The sequence below is a fragment of the Pleurodeles waltl genome, chromosome 3_1, assembly GCF_031143425.1.
Source record: "Pleurodeles waltl isolate 20211129_DDA chromosome 3_1, aPleWal1.hap1.20221129, whole genome shotgun sequence".
Taxonomy (NCBI): Eukaryota; Metazoa; Chordata; class Amphibia; order Caudata; family Salamandridae; genus Pleurodeles; species Pleurodeles waltl.
In genome coordinates this window covers 1,904,477,052-1,904,495,979 of record NC_090440.1, presented here as the reverse complement: position 1 = coordinate 1,904,495,979, position 18,928 = coordinate 1,904,477,052, and the positions used below count along the sequence as shown (strand labels likewise).

Below are 18,928 nucleotides of genomic sequence, written 5' to 3'. Positions count from 1 at the left end.
CCTCGGCTGGGTGTGGAAGCCCTGAAGGGACACCAAAACTGTGTCTTGTCTGTGTCGATGCAAGATGTTTCCCGATCGCAAAAAATACCAACGCTTTTCGAGGATTTTTAGTCTTTTTCCGATTCGAATAACGGAGCGAAGAGGAACATGTCCGAACCCGATGGCGGAAAGAAAATCTAAGATGGAGTCGATGCCCATGCGCAATGGAGCCAAAAGGGAGGACTCACTCGGTCCCGTGACTCGAAAAGACTTCTTCGAAGAAAAACAACTTGTAACACTCCGAGCCCAACACTAGATGGCAGGAACAGTGCACAGCATGTGTATCTGCAGCTACACATGCCATCGAATATGAATATATATATATATATATATATATATATATATATATATATATATATATATATATATATATATATATATATATATATGGAAAATGTCACTTACCCAGTGTACATCTGTTCGTGGCATGAGACGCTGCAGATTCACATGCTGTGCACATCCCGCCATCTAGTGTTGGGCTCGGAGTGTTACAAGTTGTTTTTCTTCGGAGAAGTCTTTTTCGAGTCACGAGATCGAGGGACTCCTCCCCTTTCGGCTCCATTGAGCATGGGCGTCGACTCCATCTTAGATTGTTTTCCCCGCAGAGGGTGAGGTAGGACTATAGCAATAGTGCCCATGCAATGGAGTAAATATTTATGTATGTACATAATGTCTTTAAAAGTAATATATTTACAAATTTACAAATGTACAAGTCAAATTTTTCTCAACTTAAGAATGGCTACAGGCTCCCGGGGAGGTGGGAGGGCGCATGTGAATCTGCAGCGTCTCATGCCACAAACAGATGTGCACTGGGTAAGTGACATTTTCCGTTCGATGGCATGTGTAGCTGCAGATACACATGCTGTGCATAGACTAGTAAGCAGTTATCTCCCCAAAAGCGGTGGCTCAGCCTGTAGGAGTTGAAGTTGTTTGAAATAAAGTCCGTAATACTGGTTGACCTACTGTGGCTTGCTGTGTTGTTAACACATCCATGCAGTAATGTTTGGTAAATGTATGAGGCGTAGACCATGTGGCTGCCTTACATATTTCAGTCATTGGTATGTTTCCGAGAAAGGCCATGGTAGCACCCTTCTTTAGTTGAGTGTGCCTTTGGTGTAATAGGCAGTTCTCTTTTTGCTTTTATATAACAGGTTTGAATGCATTTAACTATCCATCTGGCAATGCCTTGTTTGGATATTGGATTCCCTGTATGAGGTTTTTGGAACGCAACAAACAATTGTTTTGTTTTGCGAATTTGTTTCGTTCTATCAATGTAGTACATTAGTGCTCTTTTAATGTCTAATGTATGTAATGCTCTTTCAGCTACTGAATCTGGTTCTGGAAAGAACACTGGGAGTTCTACTGTTTGATTTAAGTGGAACGGTGATATGACTTTTGGTAAGAACTTAGGATTTGTTCGTAGAACTACTTTATGCTTATGTATTTGAATAAAGGGTTCTTGTATAGTAAATGCTTGTATTTCACTTACTCTTCTGAGAGATGTGATAGCTATCAGAAAAGCTACTTTCCATGTTAAGTACTGTATGTCACATGAGTGCATTGGCTCAAAAGGTGGACTCATAAGTCGTGTTAAGACAATTTTGAGGTTCCACGAAGGCACTGGTGGTGTTCTTGGTGGTATAATTCTTTTTAGACCCTCCATAAATGCTTTTATGACTGGGACCCTGAATAATGAAGTTGAGTGTGTAATTTGCAGATAAACTGAAATTGCTGTGAGATGTATTTTAATGGATGAAAACGCTAACTTTGACTTTTGCAAGTGTAGTAGGTAGCTGACTATGTCTTTAGCAGATGCGTGTAATGGCTGAATTTGATTATTATGACAGTAATAAACAAATCTTTTCCACTTATTTGCGTAGCAATGTCTTGTGGCTGGTTTCCTAGCTTGTTTTATTACCTCCATACATTCCTGTGTAAGGTCTAGGTGCCCGAATTCTAAGACTTCAGGAGCCAGATTGCTAGATTCAGCGATGCTGGATTTGGGTGTCTGATCTGTTGTTTGTGTTGAGTTAACAGATCTGGTCTGTTTGGTAGCTTGATATGGAGCACTACTGAGAGGTCTAGTAGTGTTGTGTACCAAGGTTGTCTTGCCCAAGTTGGTGCTATTAATATGAGTTTGAGTTTGGTTTGACTCAATTTGTTTACTAGATATCGAATGAGTGGGAGAGGGGGAAAAGCGTAAGCAAATATCCCTGACCAACTCACCCATAACGCATTGCCCTGAAAGTGGGCCTGTGGGTACCTGGATGCGAAGTTCTGGCATTTTGCGTTTTCCTTTGTTGCAAAAAGGTCTATTTGTGGTGTTCCCCACCTTTGGAAGTAAGTCTTTAGTATTTGGGGATGAATTTCCCATTCGTTGATCTGTTGGTGATCCCGAGAGAGATTGTCTGCTAACTGGTTTTGGATTCCGGCTATGAATTGCGCTATTAGGTGAATGTAGTTGTGATTCGCCCAATGCCATATTTGCTGTGCCAGGAGACACAACTGTGTCGAGTGTGTTCATCCCTGTTTGTTCAGATAATACATCGTTGTCATGTTGTCTGTTTTGTCAAGAATGTCTTTGTGGGTTATTATAGGTTGAAATGCCTTCAGCACTAGAAATACTGCTAGTAGTTCTAAGTGATTTATGTGAAACTGTCTTTGCTGAGTGTCCCATTGTCCTTGGATGCTGTGTTGGTTGAGGTGTGCTCCCCACCCTATCATGGAGGCATCTGTCGTTATTATGTATTGAGGCACTGGGTCTTGAAAAGGCCGCCCTTGGTTTAAATTTATATTGTTCCACCATTGAAGCGAGGTGTATGTTTGGCGGTCTATCAACACTAGATCTTGAAGTTGACCCTGTGCCTGTGACCATTGTGATGCTAGGCACTTTTGTAAGGGCCGCATGTGCAATCTTGCGTTTGGGATAATGGCTATGCATGAGGACATCATGCCTAGTAGTTTCATCACTAATTTTACCTGTACCTTTTGTTTTGGGTGCATGGCTTGTATTACGTTTTGAAATGCCTGTACCCTTTGTGGACTTGGAGTGGCAATCCCTTTTGTTGTGTTGATTGTTGCTCCTAAGTATTGTTGTATTTGACACGGTTGTAGGTGTGACTTGTTGTAGTTGAGTGAGAAACCTAGCTTGTGAAGGGTTTCTATGACGTACCTTGTGTGTTGTGAACACCGTTCTTGCGTATTGGTCTTGATTAGCCTATCGTCTAAGTACGGGAACACATGTATTTGCTGTCTTCTGATATGAGCAGCGACTACTGCCAGGCATTTTGTAAAAACTCTTGGCGATGTTGTTACCCCGAATGGCAACACTTTGAACTGGTAATGTACTCCTTGGAATACAAACCTTAAGTACTTTCTGTGGGAAGGATGTATAGGTATATGGAAATATGCATCCTTTAGGTCTAGAGTTGTCATGTAGTCTTGTTGTTTGAGCAGTGGGATCACGTCTTGTAGTGTCACCATGTGAAAGTGATCTGATCTGATGTAGATGTTTAGTGTTCTGAGATCTAATATAGGTCTTAGGGTTTTGTCTTTTTTGGGTATGAGAAAGTACAAGGAGTAGACTCCTGTTCCTCTTTGATGAATTGGTACTATCTCTATAGCATCTTTTTGCAACAACGCTTGGACCTCCAGTTGTAAGAGTTCCATGTGTTGTTTGGACATGTTGTGTGTTTTCGGTGGGACATTTGGAGGGAATTGTAGAAATTCTATGCAATAACCATGCTGGATAATGGCTAGGACCCACGTGTCTGTTGTTATTTCTTCCCAGTGTTTGTAGAACTTGCTTAGTCTCCCCCCCCCCACTGGTGTTATGTGTTGGGGATTTGTGACGTTGAAGTCACTGTTTATTTGGTGGAGTTTTGGGACTCTGGAACTTCCCTCTACTCTTTGGGAACTGTCCCCCTCTATAGTGTCCCCGAAAACCTCCCCGCTGATATGGACTCTGATAAGTGGGCCTTGTTTGTGAGGTTGAGGGTTCTGTGCTCTGTCCCCGAAACCCCCCTTGAAACTGTGATTTCCGAAAAGTGCCTCTGCTCTGTGGGGAGTAGAGTGCGCCCATGGCTTTGGCCGCATCTGTGTCTTTTTTTAGTTTTTCAATGGCAGTGTCCACCTCCGGCCCAAACAACTGCTGTCCGTTAAATGGCATATTCAGCACAGCTTGTTGTATTTCCGGCTTGAATCCAGATGTACGCAGCCATGCGTGTCTCCTTATGGTCACTGCTGTATTTACTGTCCTAGCAGCTGTGTCCGCTGCATCCATTGCAGAGCGTATCTGATTGTTGGAGATACTCTGTCCTTCCTCCACCACTTGTTGTGCTCTCTTTTGGAACTCTTTGGGCAAGTGTTCAATGAAATGTTGCATTTCGTCCCAATGAGCCCTATCATATCTTGCAAGCAGTGCCTGTGAGTTGGCAATGCGCCATTGGTTGGCCGCTTGTGCTGCAACCCTTTTCCCCGCAGCGTCGAACTTGCGACTCTCCTTGTCTGGAGGTGGTGCGTCTCCCTAAGGTGTGTGAGTTCGCTCTCTTGCGAGCTGCCCCTACTACCACAGAGTCTGGTGTTAATTGCTGCGTGATGTACACAGGGTCTGTTGGTGGCGGCTTGTATTTCTTCTCCACCCTTGGAGTTATGACCCTGCCCTTCACAGGCTCCTGAAACACCTGTTTGGAGTGTTTTAGCATTCCAGGTAGCATAGGGAGACTCTGGTACTGGCTATGTGTGGACGATAGTGTGTTAAATAAAAAGTCCTCCTCGATAGGCTCTGCATGCAGGGTGACATTATGAAACACTGCTGCTCTTGACACCACCTGTGTGTAGGCTGTACTGTCCTCAGGTGGTGACGGTCTCGCTGGATAACAGTCTGGGCTGTTATCTGATACTGGCGCATCATAAAGATCCCATGCGTCGGGATCGTCCTGACTCATTCCAGTATGAGTTGGGGACTGCATCAGTGGTGGAGTGGCTACCGGTGATTGTTGTGTTGATCGTGGTGGAGATGGTGGCGGGGTTACTTGTCTTGCCACCTTTGCCTGTGGCTGCTTGTCTTTCTATTGGAAGGCAAGTTTTCTTTTCATCCGAATTGGTGGAAGAGTACTGATCTTCCCTGTCTTTTTGGATGTGGAGCCTTCTCTGAGTGTAATCTGGCTCCATTGACTCTAGTTCTTGTCCGAACCTATGTCCTTGCATTTCTGAGGACAGTCCCTGTTCCTCTGTGTAGGAACTTGATTTCGGTTCCGAGGCCGGATGTTTCGGTATGGAAACTTTTTCGGCAGTCTTTTTCGGTTCCGTCAACACTTTTTAAATTTTCGGCGTTCCGGTCTCTCGGTGTCGACTCGTTTCGGTGCTGCCCTCTCGTGCCGAAATTGCTCTGACCTGCTGTCTCGGGTTCGAGTCTGCTCTGTGCCGGTATCTCGACCAGAGTCGGATGCCTTCGACACATGCGTGCCCTTTTTCGGTGCCGATGGTCGGTCACCTATTTTCCGGGTTAAGCCATGGCCTGCTGGCGGTGGCGTCCCCTGGGCTTTAGTGGTCTTTCCGTGTGTTTTGTGTGTCGACTTCTTACTCACGGTTTTCGGCGTCTGTTCGGGATCAACCTCGTCCGAGTCCGAATCCTCGATGGAGAAGGTTTCTTCTTCCTCCTCCAAGTGTTTTTGTCCTGTCGGCGCTGACACCATTTGTAGTCTTCTCGCTCTTCGGTCTCTTAATGTCTTCCTCGACCGAAACGCTCGACAGGCTTCACAAGTATCTTCTGTGTGTTCTGGAGACAAACACAAGTTACAGACCAGATGCTGATCTGTATAAGGATACTTGTTGTGACATTTGGGGCAGAAGCGGAATGGGGTCCGTTCCATTAGCTTTGAAGATGCACGTGGTCGGGCCGACCAGGCCCCGTCGGGGGATCGAAAACCCCGAAGGGCCACCGGAGCTCTTCAAAATTCGGTGTTGAACTGTTGTAACTAACCCCATACCGAACGCAAACAATACCGTCGAATTTTCTGAGATTCTAACTATCTTTCCGAACCGAAACGCGGAGCGAAAAGGAACACGTCCGAACCCGATGGCGGAAAGAAAACAATCTAAGATGGAGTCGACGCCCATGCGCAATGGAGCCGAAAGGGGAGGAGTCCCTCGATCTCGTGACTCGAAAAGACTTCTTGGAAGAAAAACTACTTGTAACACTCCGAGACCAAGACTAGATGGCGGGATGTGCACAGCATGTGTATCTGCAGCTACACATGCCATCGAACATGTATATACATACTTTACACATTGTCTCTGAGATAAGTCAGACTGCTCATGCCAATCTACCAAGGGTCAGCAGGGGTTATTTTAGCTGTGTGACTCTCTTACCATGACTGAGTGAGGGTCCCTACTTGGACAGGGTGCAAACCATGCCAACTACAGACCACATTTCTAACAAAAACCATTGGTCCAAAACTGAGTTTATCATACACTGAACTTGAAATAATGTGGATTAGGTTTTTAGAGATGAAAGCTTCTATTTGTTACTATCTAATGTTAGCAGCATTTGGTCAGCATATTTGTGCCATTCAGATGGGACAACTCTGATTTCAAAGAATCCTTTGCACGGTTTTAATATTTTCAGTGACCGGGGTCATGGTGGTCTAGAGTCACTGTGTTTCTACATTTGTTTATTGCTTTGGAGGAAATTATGCTACGGCACAGTAGACATTTATATGGTATCTGAACAGGAAATAATATAACACATTTTATTATTTTGTTGTCAAACATGACATTTTATTAAAATCAAGTGATGCACTGAAATTGGGTAAAGCAGTATTAATGATTCAAGGGCCATGTCAGTTTGTACCATAAAAACCCTTTCAATTCTACCAAGGAAGAATTGTGTTGCAGTGCTGTTGGAAAGTACCCTCTTTTTGGCATGGTTACCCCCAGTTTTTGCCTACTGTCAGTGTGTTTTGAATGTGTTCACTGGGATCCTGCTAACTAGGATCCCAGTGACTGTGCTCTCCTTCTAAATTTGGTTGCTACTGACTTTGTGCACCCCACAATTGGCATACTGGTGCCCAATGTAAGTCCCTGGTATATGGTACCTAGGACTTTGGGGCACAAGGGGTTCCCCATGAGGTGCAGCATGTAGTATGCCACCCATAGGAGCCCATACAAAATGTGTCTGCAGGCCTGCCATTGCAGCCTGCTTGAAAAGGTGCATGCACTCTTTCACTACAGGTCACTGCATCATGTCTGTGTAAGACACCCCTATGGCAGGCCCTCCTAGCCCAGAGGGCAAGGTGAAAGTACCTGTGTGTGAGGGCACCCCTGCATGAGCAGAGGTGCCCCCATGAACTCCAGCTCCATTTTTCTGGACTTCGTGAGTGCGGAGAAACCATTTTACCCGTGTACTGGACATAGGTCTCCACCTATGTCCAGCGACATAATGGTAACTCAGAACCTGGGCATGTTTGGTATCAAAGCCATGGAAGCCCCTATTTTACGCATAGTGTGCACTAGGGGGTGTAGGTAAAGTCTTTTTGGCTTTGGCGTAACATGTCTGAATGCATTTAATTATCGATCTAGAAATGCCTGATTTAGGTATGGATTTTCCTTTGTGAGAGGTCAAATCGGAAGATTGTGCTTTTGCCCCTGGCTTATATATGAGGAGCGGCGAAAGGAGCCAGGGAGAGTGGGGGTTTGGCGTGCCCCTATGGATTTGGCAATTTCAGTGTCCTTCTTAATTTTTCTAACGCTTGGTCCACTTGTGGACCAAACAGGTGTTCATTATCAAAAGGGGCGTTTAAAAGAGTTTGGTGAACTTTTGGCTTGAAACCGCAGCCAAGCACGTCTGCACAGCAAAACACTTGTATTCATACCTCTGGCAGCTGTATCTGCTGAATTTAGGGCACACCAAATGAACTGCTGGAAATTAGTTTTCTGTCTTGTACTATTTTTTGTCTTTACGCTCCTCTGGGAATACTGGAGAAGTTAATCCATCACGTCCCAATGGGCATGATTGTACCTGGCTAATAGGCCTTGTCTATTGGCAATACTCCAGTGATTGGCAGCCTGCGCCGCTACTTGCATCAATTTGTTTAGACTCCTTATCAGGAGGTGGAGCGTCAGCTATTATTTGTGAATTGGCCCTCTTCTGGGCATTGGACACAACCAATGAATCAGGGGGAGTTGCCCTTTGACGTAAATAGGGTCTGAAGGTGTGGCTTTGTATTTTTTGACGATCCTGGGAGTGATGCGTGCTCGCACAGGGTCTTTAAAGATGTCTTCGATATGACGCATCATGTCTTTTAGCATATGGAGCTATTGGGTAGCGCTATTTGTGCTGGATGGAGTTTGGAAGAGGAAATCCTCTTTTATAGTGTCTTTATGGAGAGGGACCTTGTGGTAGGCTGCAGCCCTGCTGATGAGTTCCTGATAGGAAGTGGTGTCATCAGGAGGTGATGGTTTGGCAGGGTACAGGTCCGAGTCGGTTGTTCCCAACAGGATCAACGTCATAATTTAATGGTTATGGTGCATCATAACTCATCTGCACCCTCCGATGCCCACCTGTTAAGGAATGTGAGGATCCTTGTGGAGTACTGTCTAGGGGATCATGCTGAGAGTGAGGTGAAGAGAGGGTAGGTGGAACAAATAGTGGAGGAAGAGGAGGTGGTGGTTGTGGTGTTGGAGAAGTAGGCGGAGGAGAATGCAAAGCGTTAGTAGCCTTGTCCCTCTTCCTCTTTTTTCTTTTTTTTAACAAGAACTGGCAAGTCTATTGCTTCTCCAAAGGAAAGTTGGAGCTTTGATGGAAGGGGTGCTGACACCACAGTCTTGGCTAAGATGCCACCAGTCTGAAGCTGTGTGTGCAGTTGCTTTTGGCGTGGATTGAGCAGTTACTGCATTACCTGGAGGATTGGTGCAGGGCTGATTTTGATGCTGGTGTCAACAATTTCAGCGCCAAAAATGGTTTCGGAGCTGAAGCAGTCCGTGTCAGAGTGGTCGTAGCCGAAGATGATTGACTCTGTGCCGAAGTCAATGGCTTTGGCGCCAAGCCCAAGGGCATGGCGTCCAAACCAGATGTTCGGTGCTTGCCATGGCCTCCTGGCAGTGGTGGCCCAGAAGTCATATGTTCGGTCGGGACCGAATGTTTTTTGTGAAGCAGGATGGGGACATTAGTACTCATGGTACGCTGATCCAGAGGAAGGTTCTGCATCTGGAGGTCGATTTACAAGTCAAAATCGAGTCTTGACCGGAAAAGGCCTCTTCTTTGGCCACAGAGACCTCGTGGAGTTCTTCCTCCCTTGACTCGGCATTTTGTTGACCTAAGATGTTGGGTGTTTCTTTGACCTCCCTACGCTGCATCTCTTAGCGAGGCACCCTTTGGTCCCGTAAGGATTTCTTTGATCGCAAACATCGGCAGGACCCACAGACTTATTCCCTGTGATTGGGAGACAAGCACAGGTTGCAAACCTTATGAAGGTCAGTCCTTGGGTACTTAGCATGCACTGGCACCTCGGGTAGAATCAGAATCAAGTTTGTTCCATTAACAGGGCATTTTAAGGTGAAGCGGATGAGATGGAAAGATAGGCCTGTAATGACGAGGCCCAAAGGCCGCAGTTGGAGCACATCAATACGACGAGCAATAGTTTTCTGCCAGATATTTTGTTACCGAAGGTAAGTAACTTGTACATCTGAAAGAGACTTCTAGTTGCAGATTCCTTACCTTAGAATAGATACCCAAGCAATGATCATTCTAGAAAGTCCTGCAGGACCAAACAACCAAAGTAGCTGTCCCGACAGACCTGACTGTCCAGGCAGTAGTGTTTAGCAAACGTGTGCATGGACGCACACATAGCTGCTTGGCAGCTATCCAGGACAGGAAATCGATGTGCTAACGCAGTGGAAGCAGCAGTCGCTCTGGTGGTATGAGCATGCAAGCCCTCAGGGGGTTGCTTCTTGGCCAAAGCATAGCACATCTTGATGCAAAGAAGTACCCATCAAGAGATGGTACGTTTTTGCACCACCTTCCCTTTCTTTGCACCCACATACCCGACAAAGAGTTGATCGTCCACCCGGAAATCTTTAGTACGATTAAGACAGAACGCCAATGCTCTTTTTGGGTCCAGACGGTGGAGTCTCTCCTCCTCATGGTAATGATGTGGGGGTGCGTAAAAAGTAGGCAGGGTGATGGACTGGCCTACATGAAAAAGCGTAACCACCTTTGGAAGGAAGGAAGCCTTAGTGCGCAACACCACTTTGTCAGGGTGCACAGACAAGTATGGAGGTTTGGACGAAAGGGCCAGAAGCTCACTCACCCTGCGAGCAGAAGTGATGGCAACAAGAAAGACAGTTTTGAAGGTGAGGAGCCATAGGGGACAATTGTACATCGGCTCAAAGGGAGTACACATTAAATAAGTAAGGACAAGATTGAGGTCCCACTGAGGCATGATAAATGTGGAGTGGGAGGAAATAAATGGGTGAGACCTTTTGGAATCTACTCACAATAGGAGATTTAAAGAGTGAGGGCTGATCTGGTAACCTGAGAAAGGCCGAAATGGCAGATAAATACCTTTTAAGGGTGCCCAAAGCAGAGCCCTGCTGGGCCAAAGAAAGAATGAACAACAGAACCTCAGATAGAGGGGCAGAGAGGGGATCAACAGATTTGTTTGTGCACCATGCCACAAATTTATGCCAACAACAGGCGTATACCGTTTTTGTTGGAGGGATGCCTGGCTGCCAAGATAACATCACAGACTTCGGGTGGAAGATCAAAAGTCGTCAACTGGCGCTGCTCAATCTCCACGCATGACGGCGGATATTGGACAGGTTCGGGTGGAGAACTGTCCCCTGCTGCTGCTCCAGAAGATCCGCCTCAAGAGGCAGTCTAAGTGGAGGATCGATGGCCATATTCAATAGCTCTGGATACCATAATCTCCGTGCCTAGTCCAGACCCACCAAGATGACTTGGGCCCGGTCGTTCCTGATCTTCTTGAGAACTCTGGGCAGAAGTGGTGTAGGCGGAAAGGCGTAAAGGAGGCCGGAGTTCCACTCGAGACGAAAAGCGTCTCCGAGCGAGTGCTGCCTTGGAAACTCCAACACGGAAAACAGCCGACATTGCACGTTCTCTGTGGAGGCGAACAGATCTAACCAAAGCTCTGCCCACTACTGAAAGGGACCTTGCGCCACCTCCGTACGGAGACGCCATTCGTGATCGGCTGTGCATAGACGGCGGAGTTTGTCCGGTCTGGCATTGAGAGAAACTGCCAGATGTTTAACTACCAGGGTAATGCCCTGATGTTCCAGCCATGTCCAGACACGTAGTGCCTCCTGACAAAGGGTTTAGGACCCTACCCTGCCCTGTGTGTTGCAGTACCACATGGCGGTAATATTGTCTGTGAACACCTGCACTACCTTCCCTTTGAGAGAGGGAAGAAATGCTTTAAACGCAAGCCTGATCGCCCGGAGCTCCAGAAGATCGATATGGAGCCCAGACTCTGCCAGAGACAATAGGCCTCTGATCTCTGCCTCTCCCATGTGGCCGCCCCATTCCAGAAGCGATGCATCTGTCACTATAGATAGATCTGGCTGGGGAAGGGAGAGGGATCTGCTATAGACCCAATGCGGATTCGAAAGCCACCACTGCAGGTCTTTCGCAGTCCCCTCTGAGATCTGGAAAATGTGAGAGGGATTCCCCTGATGCTGCGCCCACTGTAACTTCAGGTCCCACTGCAGAGCCCGCTTTTGCCACCTGGCATGTGTTACTAGCAGGATGCAGGAGGCCATGAGGCCCAGTAGCCTCAGAGTCAGTCTCACTATAACCCAAGACAGAGGCTGAAAGATCGGAATCATAGCCTGAATATCTTGGACTCGCTTTTTGGGAGAAACTGCACTGTGTCCACAACAGCTCAGATGAAAGGGAGCATCCGAGAGGTTGTCAGGTGTGACTTTGGCACATTTATAGTGAACCCCAGCGTGTGCAGGAGGCTAGCTGTAGTCTGAAGGTGGGAGATGACTTTCTGGGGTGAGTCCGCCTTCAACAGCCAGTCATCGAGGTAGGGGAAGACTGAGACCCCTAACCTGCACAGAGGAGTTGCAACCACCGCCATCACATTCGGGAACATTGAGGAGCGCTGGTAAGGCTGAAGGGGAGAACGGTCAACTGATGGTGCTTGTGACCTTCCACAAATCATAGGTAATGTCTGTGGGAAGGCAGGATGGGGATGTGGAAATAAGCGTCCTGCAAGTCCAACGCTACCATCCAGTCTCCTGGGTCTAAGGCAGACAGAACCTGAGCCAGGTTGAACATTTTGAATTTCTCCTTCTTGAGGAAGTAGTTAAGGTCCCGAAGGTCTAGGATAGGACTTAAACCCTTGTCCTTTTTCAGCACCAGAGAGTAGCGCAAAAAACAACCACACCCTTCTTCTGGCACAGTGACCTTCTCTATAGCTTCCTTGACCAAGAAAGCTGCAACTTCCTGGCGGAAAAAGTGCCAAATGATCCTCCAGGAGTTGACTGAGTGATGGAGGCATGGCCGGTGGGGCAGATTCGAAAGGGAGGGAGTAGCCCTTTCAAACGATCTGCAAAACCCACCTGTCCGTAGTGACTGATTCCCAGTGGGGCAGGTGATGGCGAATCCTGACGCTAACTGGATGGGAGCGAGGGGACTGACTAGGAGGGTTTGAGGGCTGCAGTGAGGGCAGAGGTGGACTGTGCAGACCTCTGGTTCCCTGTCCCACATCCACTTAGGATTCTGCGTCCCCGGCCACGCAGCGGCTGAACAGCATGGGTGGCACGGTGGCCGGGTGGGGGACGCGATAGGGAGCCCCTTCTGTGGCCACGAAAGGGGCGAAAAGCGGACTGCTGGGGGTGAGGGGCAGCAGAAAGACCGAGGGACGGAGCCGTAGCCTGGGAATCCTTGAACCTCTCTAAGGCCAAGTCCGCTTTGTCTCCAAAGAGACGGGAGCCATCAAAAGGCATGTCCACGAGAGACTGTTTGACATCCCCCGAAAAAACAGAAGTACGCAACCAGGCGTGGAGTCTCAAAGTCACTGTCGTAGCAACCGTTCTGCCCAGAGAGTCGGTCGCATCCAGCTCACATCGGTACGTGAACTTCGCCGCATCTCTCCCATCGTTGACAGCTTGGGAGATGATAGCACAGGCCTACTGCGGTATCTGTGGCAGGACCTGCGCAACTGTATCCCACAAAGAGTGGGTACAGCAGCCCAAAAGGCATGCGGTGTTCACAGACCGCAGCGCGAGACTGGAGGAAGAAAACAACTTCTTACCAAACTGTTCCAGCCTTTTTGATTCGCTGTCCGGGGGTGTGGAAGGGAATGCGCCTGAAGAAGAGGAAGACTGGATGACAAGACTCAGGTGTGGGGTGTTGGGACAGGAATTTAGTGTTGTTCGGAGCAGGCCGATGGCGGCGTGCGATAGTCCTATTCACAGGAGCCCCTGTGTTGGGTTTGGACAAAGTACCCAAAAGGACATCGGTAAGGGCTTCATTGAAAGGGCTCAGATGTGGAAGCCCCTGGTTGAAGCACCGCCGTCAGGAGGTTGGACCTGACCTCTACAGAAGGTAGATCAAGGCCAAGATCCTCAGGCTGCCCTACTGACCACCATAGCATAAGTCGCTCCCTCCGCCGTAGCCACAGTAGGAGGAGACAGCATGCCAGCATCGGGAGAAGTGTCCAGTCCACTGGCCTCGCCCAATTCCTGTGCCCAGTCCAAAGATGGGTCATCCTGGTATTCATAAGGGTCCAGTGAACCCTCCAATCCTTCCCCAAATTCATACCCATATGAAAAAGGGTCCAAATCTGACCTGGGTTGAGTAGGCCCCATCGAAGACAGAGGCGGCGGCGGCCGAAGCTGCTCTGCCTCCGGCTCCAAGTCGCCGGGGATGAGGATCGGGTTAACGTAGATAGTGGGGCACTTCCGACGTCAGGAACGTCGACATTCGACCAGGAGGCACGGAAGGTCTCAATGGTGCAACCAGCGCCGGTGTGGATCCGCGAGCGGATCTGGAGGGGACCTCGGTGGCCGGAGCTTAAGCTGCCGGCACGGAACCCAAAGGCCCCTCAACCAAACCCTTTGGGCCCGAAGGCACCGTATCAGGGTTGGTCCACCCAAAGATGAGGAGCATGGCCTCATAGAACTCCTTAAGCGGAGCGGATCCAGAAGTAGGCTCCGAGGACGGAGGCCTTGAGCGTCGACGCTCCTCCCGCATTGCGTCAGCAAAGCGACAGGGCAAAGTCGAAGTGCGTTGAGACCGCTTCGACAACTTCTTTTTCTTACCTGTACCCGAAGATTTTGAGGAAGACGAGTGGTGGTGGCTCCGCAAACGGTCTCGAGTCCTTCCTCTCGAGCGAGACCGGTACCTACGCGGAGTCGAGCACCGGGCCACCATGAGCTTGAGAGAACACTCCCTGAAGGCCTACGGGTGCATGGCCCGCACTAAGAGCACGACTTCAGGTCATGGTCGCGCTCCAGGCACCACAGACAAACCCGGTGCATGTCAGTCACCGACATCATGCGGTGATAGTCCTCGCCCGGCTTGAACCCTGTCTTCGGGGACATCCTCGACACACCAAAAACTCACTACAAAACTTAACACAACGGTCACAATCGGTCAAAAAGAGACCAGGGTAGCTCTCTATGGATCAGCGCGTGGCGCGGAAAGAAAATAAATGATGTGTCTGCGCTGAGGCGGCGTCTATGTACTACTCCCGACGTCATCACAGCGACGACACCAGAAACGCCCGCGGAGTCGACCTACGCCACTTACCGATGCGCAAAGGTATTGCTCCAAGAAAAATCTCCTGATCCAGTCTGACACCTGGGGGAAATTCTAAGGTAAGGAATCTGCAACTGGAAGTCTCTTTCAGATAGTTACTGTAAACTTTCAAATGTGATTAATAAGGATTTTAAACTGTTAGTCTACTACTAGGTAATCCACCTACAACCTTACTGAATAGTAAACCTCTGAAGGGTCAGCCAGGTACACTTTCGACCTAATTCAGGCAATAACTTCCATTTCAAACCTAGAAAAATATGGAGCGAAGATTTAGAGTTAATCAGAGTCCATGACCCAGGATGCAAAACCGGGGTTAAGAAAGTCCAACCATGTGAATCCAGATGTGAATTACAACCAGTACAGATATTTACTCCCAGTAAAGGGAGGAGGATGGGAACAGATGGGTTGAGACCAGGACAGACATGCATGAAGGCTTCTAAGGCAAAGAAGAGTGCTTGCTAGTCCAGTTAATTTAAGATGAATTATTTATTTAATTTGTCCTGTATAGTGCTAATGAATAAGTCCCTACACTGGGCCTCCAACTCAACTCCTGGGAGTCCATCGTCAAAGATCTATCTGCAGGCTTTGAAGTTGCAATGGAGAGACCAGAAACAGATTTGAGGATGTACCCTCTATTTTAGGATCAAACGAGATGGCAAGGGGCTGGCACAGTCTTGTATTTATAATCCACAACTCATCACAGAGCTCAGCAGGTAAATCTCAAACAACTACATAAGCAAAAATAGGAGAGATGAGCGGAAACTATTGTGAACAGTCTATCATATAGTTGCCCTCTTTTGCTGATTAAACACAAAGAGAATGATAGGGGCAGGTTAACTATATTTACCCCTGTATGGAGGTACACCAGCAATTAAATCATGTTTTTTCAATTTAAGGACGCTGGAACGTCTCCCACTGAGGTGGCGTGTCTCGGCTAACCTATCAGGCTCACCTTGGGCAGGTTAGTTTATCCAGTGTCCCTAGGTAGAAGCCTCTACAGGTGTTTATGAGGATTCATAGTCTCTAGGTAGAGATGTTCTATTGATTTTTAAACTCTTAGTTAGTAATTACATTTTGTAAGTTAAGTATCACTTTTGGTGGGTTAAAAACTTAAGAGTACTTGTTATCCCCTATTCATATTTTGACTGACATGTTTCACCCACTCTGAGAGCCATATCCAGAGTCTACAGCTTTCTTCAGGACCAGGGTCACATTTATTGCACATATAACCACTAACTATCCTTGATGGTATGAATGTGTAGTAATATCTATGAAGGGCATGCATTTGAATCAAGAAATACTGGTCAGCAATGGCGGTCTTAATCTTTGGTGAGCTCCCAAGTAGAAAACAGTTGAGAGATTGCCTGACACCAATTGCAAAAAATCGCTTTTGGGTCTGGAGGAACAATATCTCATAGCAATCAAGACAGTAGGTGGCAATGTATCCATTGGTTTTACAGAGCTAGACGTGTACAAGAACCAAATTCTTCTTTATCAAGAGATATTTCAAAGATTTGGAGTCTCCTGGATATTTTCCAATTACACTTCAACACCTCGCAACGTGAAAAATCATGGTAATCTGGAGAGAGATACATGAAAAATAATTGTTGTTCTCTCAGTAACAACTGTCAGACATTTTTTAATACTTGCTTTAAGATTTGTAGGAAACATCTGGCAGAGCTCAAATGTGAATGGTCCAAAAGAAAGATCAATCACTGAACTTATCAGGGCAATTTTTCTTTAGTTGCAGAGGATATAACCTGCACACAAAAATGGGATTTATAAACTTGCGCAATAATAAAAGTGGAAAAAAGTGCTTCTGTATTAATAAATAAAATACCTAACTAGTGAAAATTACAACTCTGTGTTAAAGACAAATAAATACAATAGGTATGATAAAGAGTTAATACAATGGAATGCAGCAACAACCGTGAAAGAAAATACCCATCTTAAAAGTGTAAGTTTAAAAAATATAGCTATTGGCTAATGAACTTCCAACTAAGAAGCTACGAAGAAAATTAAACCATCAACAATGCCCAGTGTTTTCTCAGACAATTCAAAAAATTAAAAAGACCAAACACAATTGTAATATCTTAAGATGTCAAAACACTAAAGATTGTCTGAGCGAGTGCCTGACCTGGGCACACAGGGTATGTGAATCTATAGCAGACTCTGTGCCGGAGAATGAACATTTCAGGTATTTCACACGCAAATACCAGCACAAATTACTACAAACATATTCAGACACAATTTGGTCAGGGCACTTCTTTGTTGAGCTTTATACAGAAAGTTGAAATCATTGGCTGAGCAAAGCTGATTGGCAATATATTGCAGGCACAGTAGGATTATCAATTTCAGGAATCTATATTTTGAATCTGATTTGCTTTCAAGGTACAAATCTAAAGGAGTAACAAATAAAATAAATGCCCATTACTAGGTAATACTCAGTGCACTGTGACTTAGAACTAGCCTGCACAATTATATAAATCAAGCTACTTCAGAATTTTGCATCCAAAGATACCTTCTGCTCCCAAGCAATCTTGTGGCTTGGGAGCATAAGGTATCTTTGATCACTTAGCCTTGTGACCCCCCCAACCATTACCCACCCTAAAAGTGTAAAACATAAGTGATAACGTGGCTCCTACTTTGACTGCACTTCCACATTCTTGGTTATTGCTTGTTCCATTGAATTGCAGTGAATAATCTTGTGTCCTTTTTCTGATGGTTGAAGACCAGACTCGAAAGGCTTTGCTGTCATAACACACGAGCGATTGGATCCTGGGATCGGTAGAGGTGGAGGGTATGAGGCAGAGCGACAGCGTGTGGCATCGTTTGCCACCCTGACAGTGTCAAAGACCCGTTTATGCTGGTCCCTGGCAAAGAAAAAAAAAAGAATAAGATTAACAATGTAAGATACTAAATTAAGCTAATATTAAATGATTTGTAAAGACTATTAGGTGAAATAGCAGCTCACTTCCTAAGGATTGAACAATTTACATATACAGTAAAAACTACAAAAAAAACTTCAACTGTTTTTATTTCCTTCAATGTAAGATCCTAGCAAGAGAGGGGAGAAGGCATCTTGAGACAAAATCCATTGCAGCTCTGCCCGATCTTTTTCTACCTCTGCCAAGTATGAGAGAACCTATCCAATACCCCACAGAATGCACGACTGCCAGATGTACTGCTCCCCATGGAGGCACAGCCATACCCGTTGACCACTCTCCTGTGATGCACAGGTGTCTGCTTATTCCCTCTCCATCATGCATTCCTGCTTTAAGTCTCCCGAGGTCTTGTGTCTCATGATTTTACCCCTCAAAGCAATTCCTGTGTGGCAGTCCACATGTTAAATCAACACCCAAAAAAACCCTAATTTTTTTCCTCACTTGCCATGGTGAATGGCTTCACTATTTTAGCTCTGAATCAGCTGGCAACAAGGGAACCCTACCAATAATGGGAATTTCAAAAACCTTGAGACTCAGGGGAAATCGAGGGTAGTGTGGTTTGTGTGGATCCCAACACACTTTCCACGGCTCAAATGATATGATGCACTGTTGTACAAGTCACTTACCTTCGGTAACGATATACAGAATCTTTCTTCGAACAGTACCCCTGCGCGGTTAGATGGCGTTGGTAGACTCCACAGGCGTTGCTGGCGATCGTAAATAGATGCCACCCGACGTCAGTTTCTTTTCCCGACTTTCCACGCCAGTAGAGCGCAGAGCCATGAAGAACACTGAGAATGGTGCGCCAAAACTAGGGCCCTTAGAGGGAAGTACCTATCTCTAGAAACCAGTTTGCAGTGCAAGGAGGATTGGCGGGTCAGTAAGGAATCTGCAACTAAATAGATCACTACTGGATATATCGTTTCCTAAGGTAAATAACTTGTACATCTGATAGAGACTTCTAGTTGCAGATTACTTACCCTAGAATAGATACCCGAGCAATAACATCCCCGGTGGTGGGCTGCAAACTAAGATCACACCAAAAAGTCCTGCAGGACCAAACAGCCAAAATAGCAGTCCCTGCAGACCTGACTGTCCAGGCAGTAATGCTTGGTGAACGTATGTAAGGACGCCCACGTTGCAGCCTGGCAGATAT

At 46.6% G+C, this 18,928-nt stretch overlaps 1 protein-coding gene across 4 annotated transcripts in view; it reads right to left on the bottom strand.

The window, feature by feature from the left end:
* TRAK2 (trafficking kinesin protein 2) overlaps positions 1 to 18,928 on the bottom strand; it is a 286,386-nt gene that overhangs the window by 42,198 nt on the left and 225,260 nt on the right. For all 4 annotated transcript variants that reach the window (XM_069226062.1, XM_069226064.1, XM_069226063.1 and 1 more), the window contains one exon: positions 17,473 to 17,700. In XM_069226062.1, the coding sequence (XP_069082163.1) occupies positions 17,473 to 17,700 (228 nt within the window). The remainder of the gene's footprint in view (positions 1 to 17,472; positions 17,701 to 18,928) is intronic.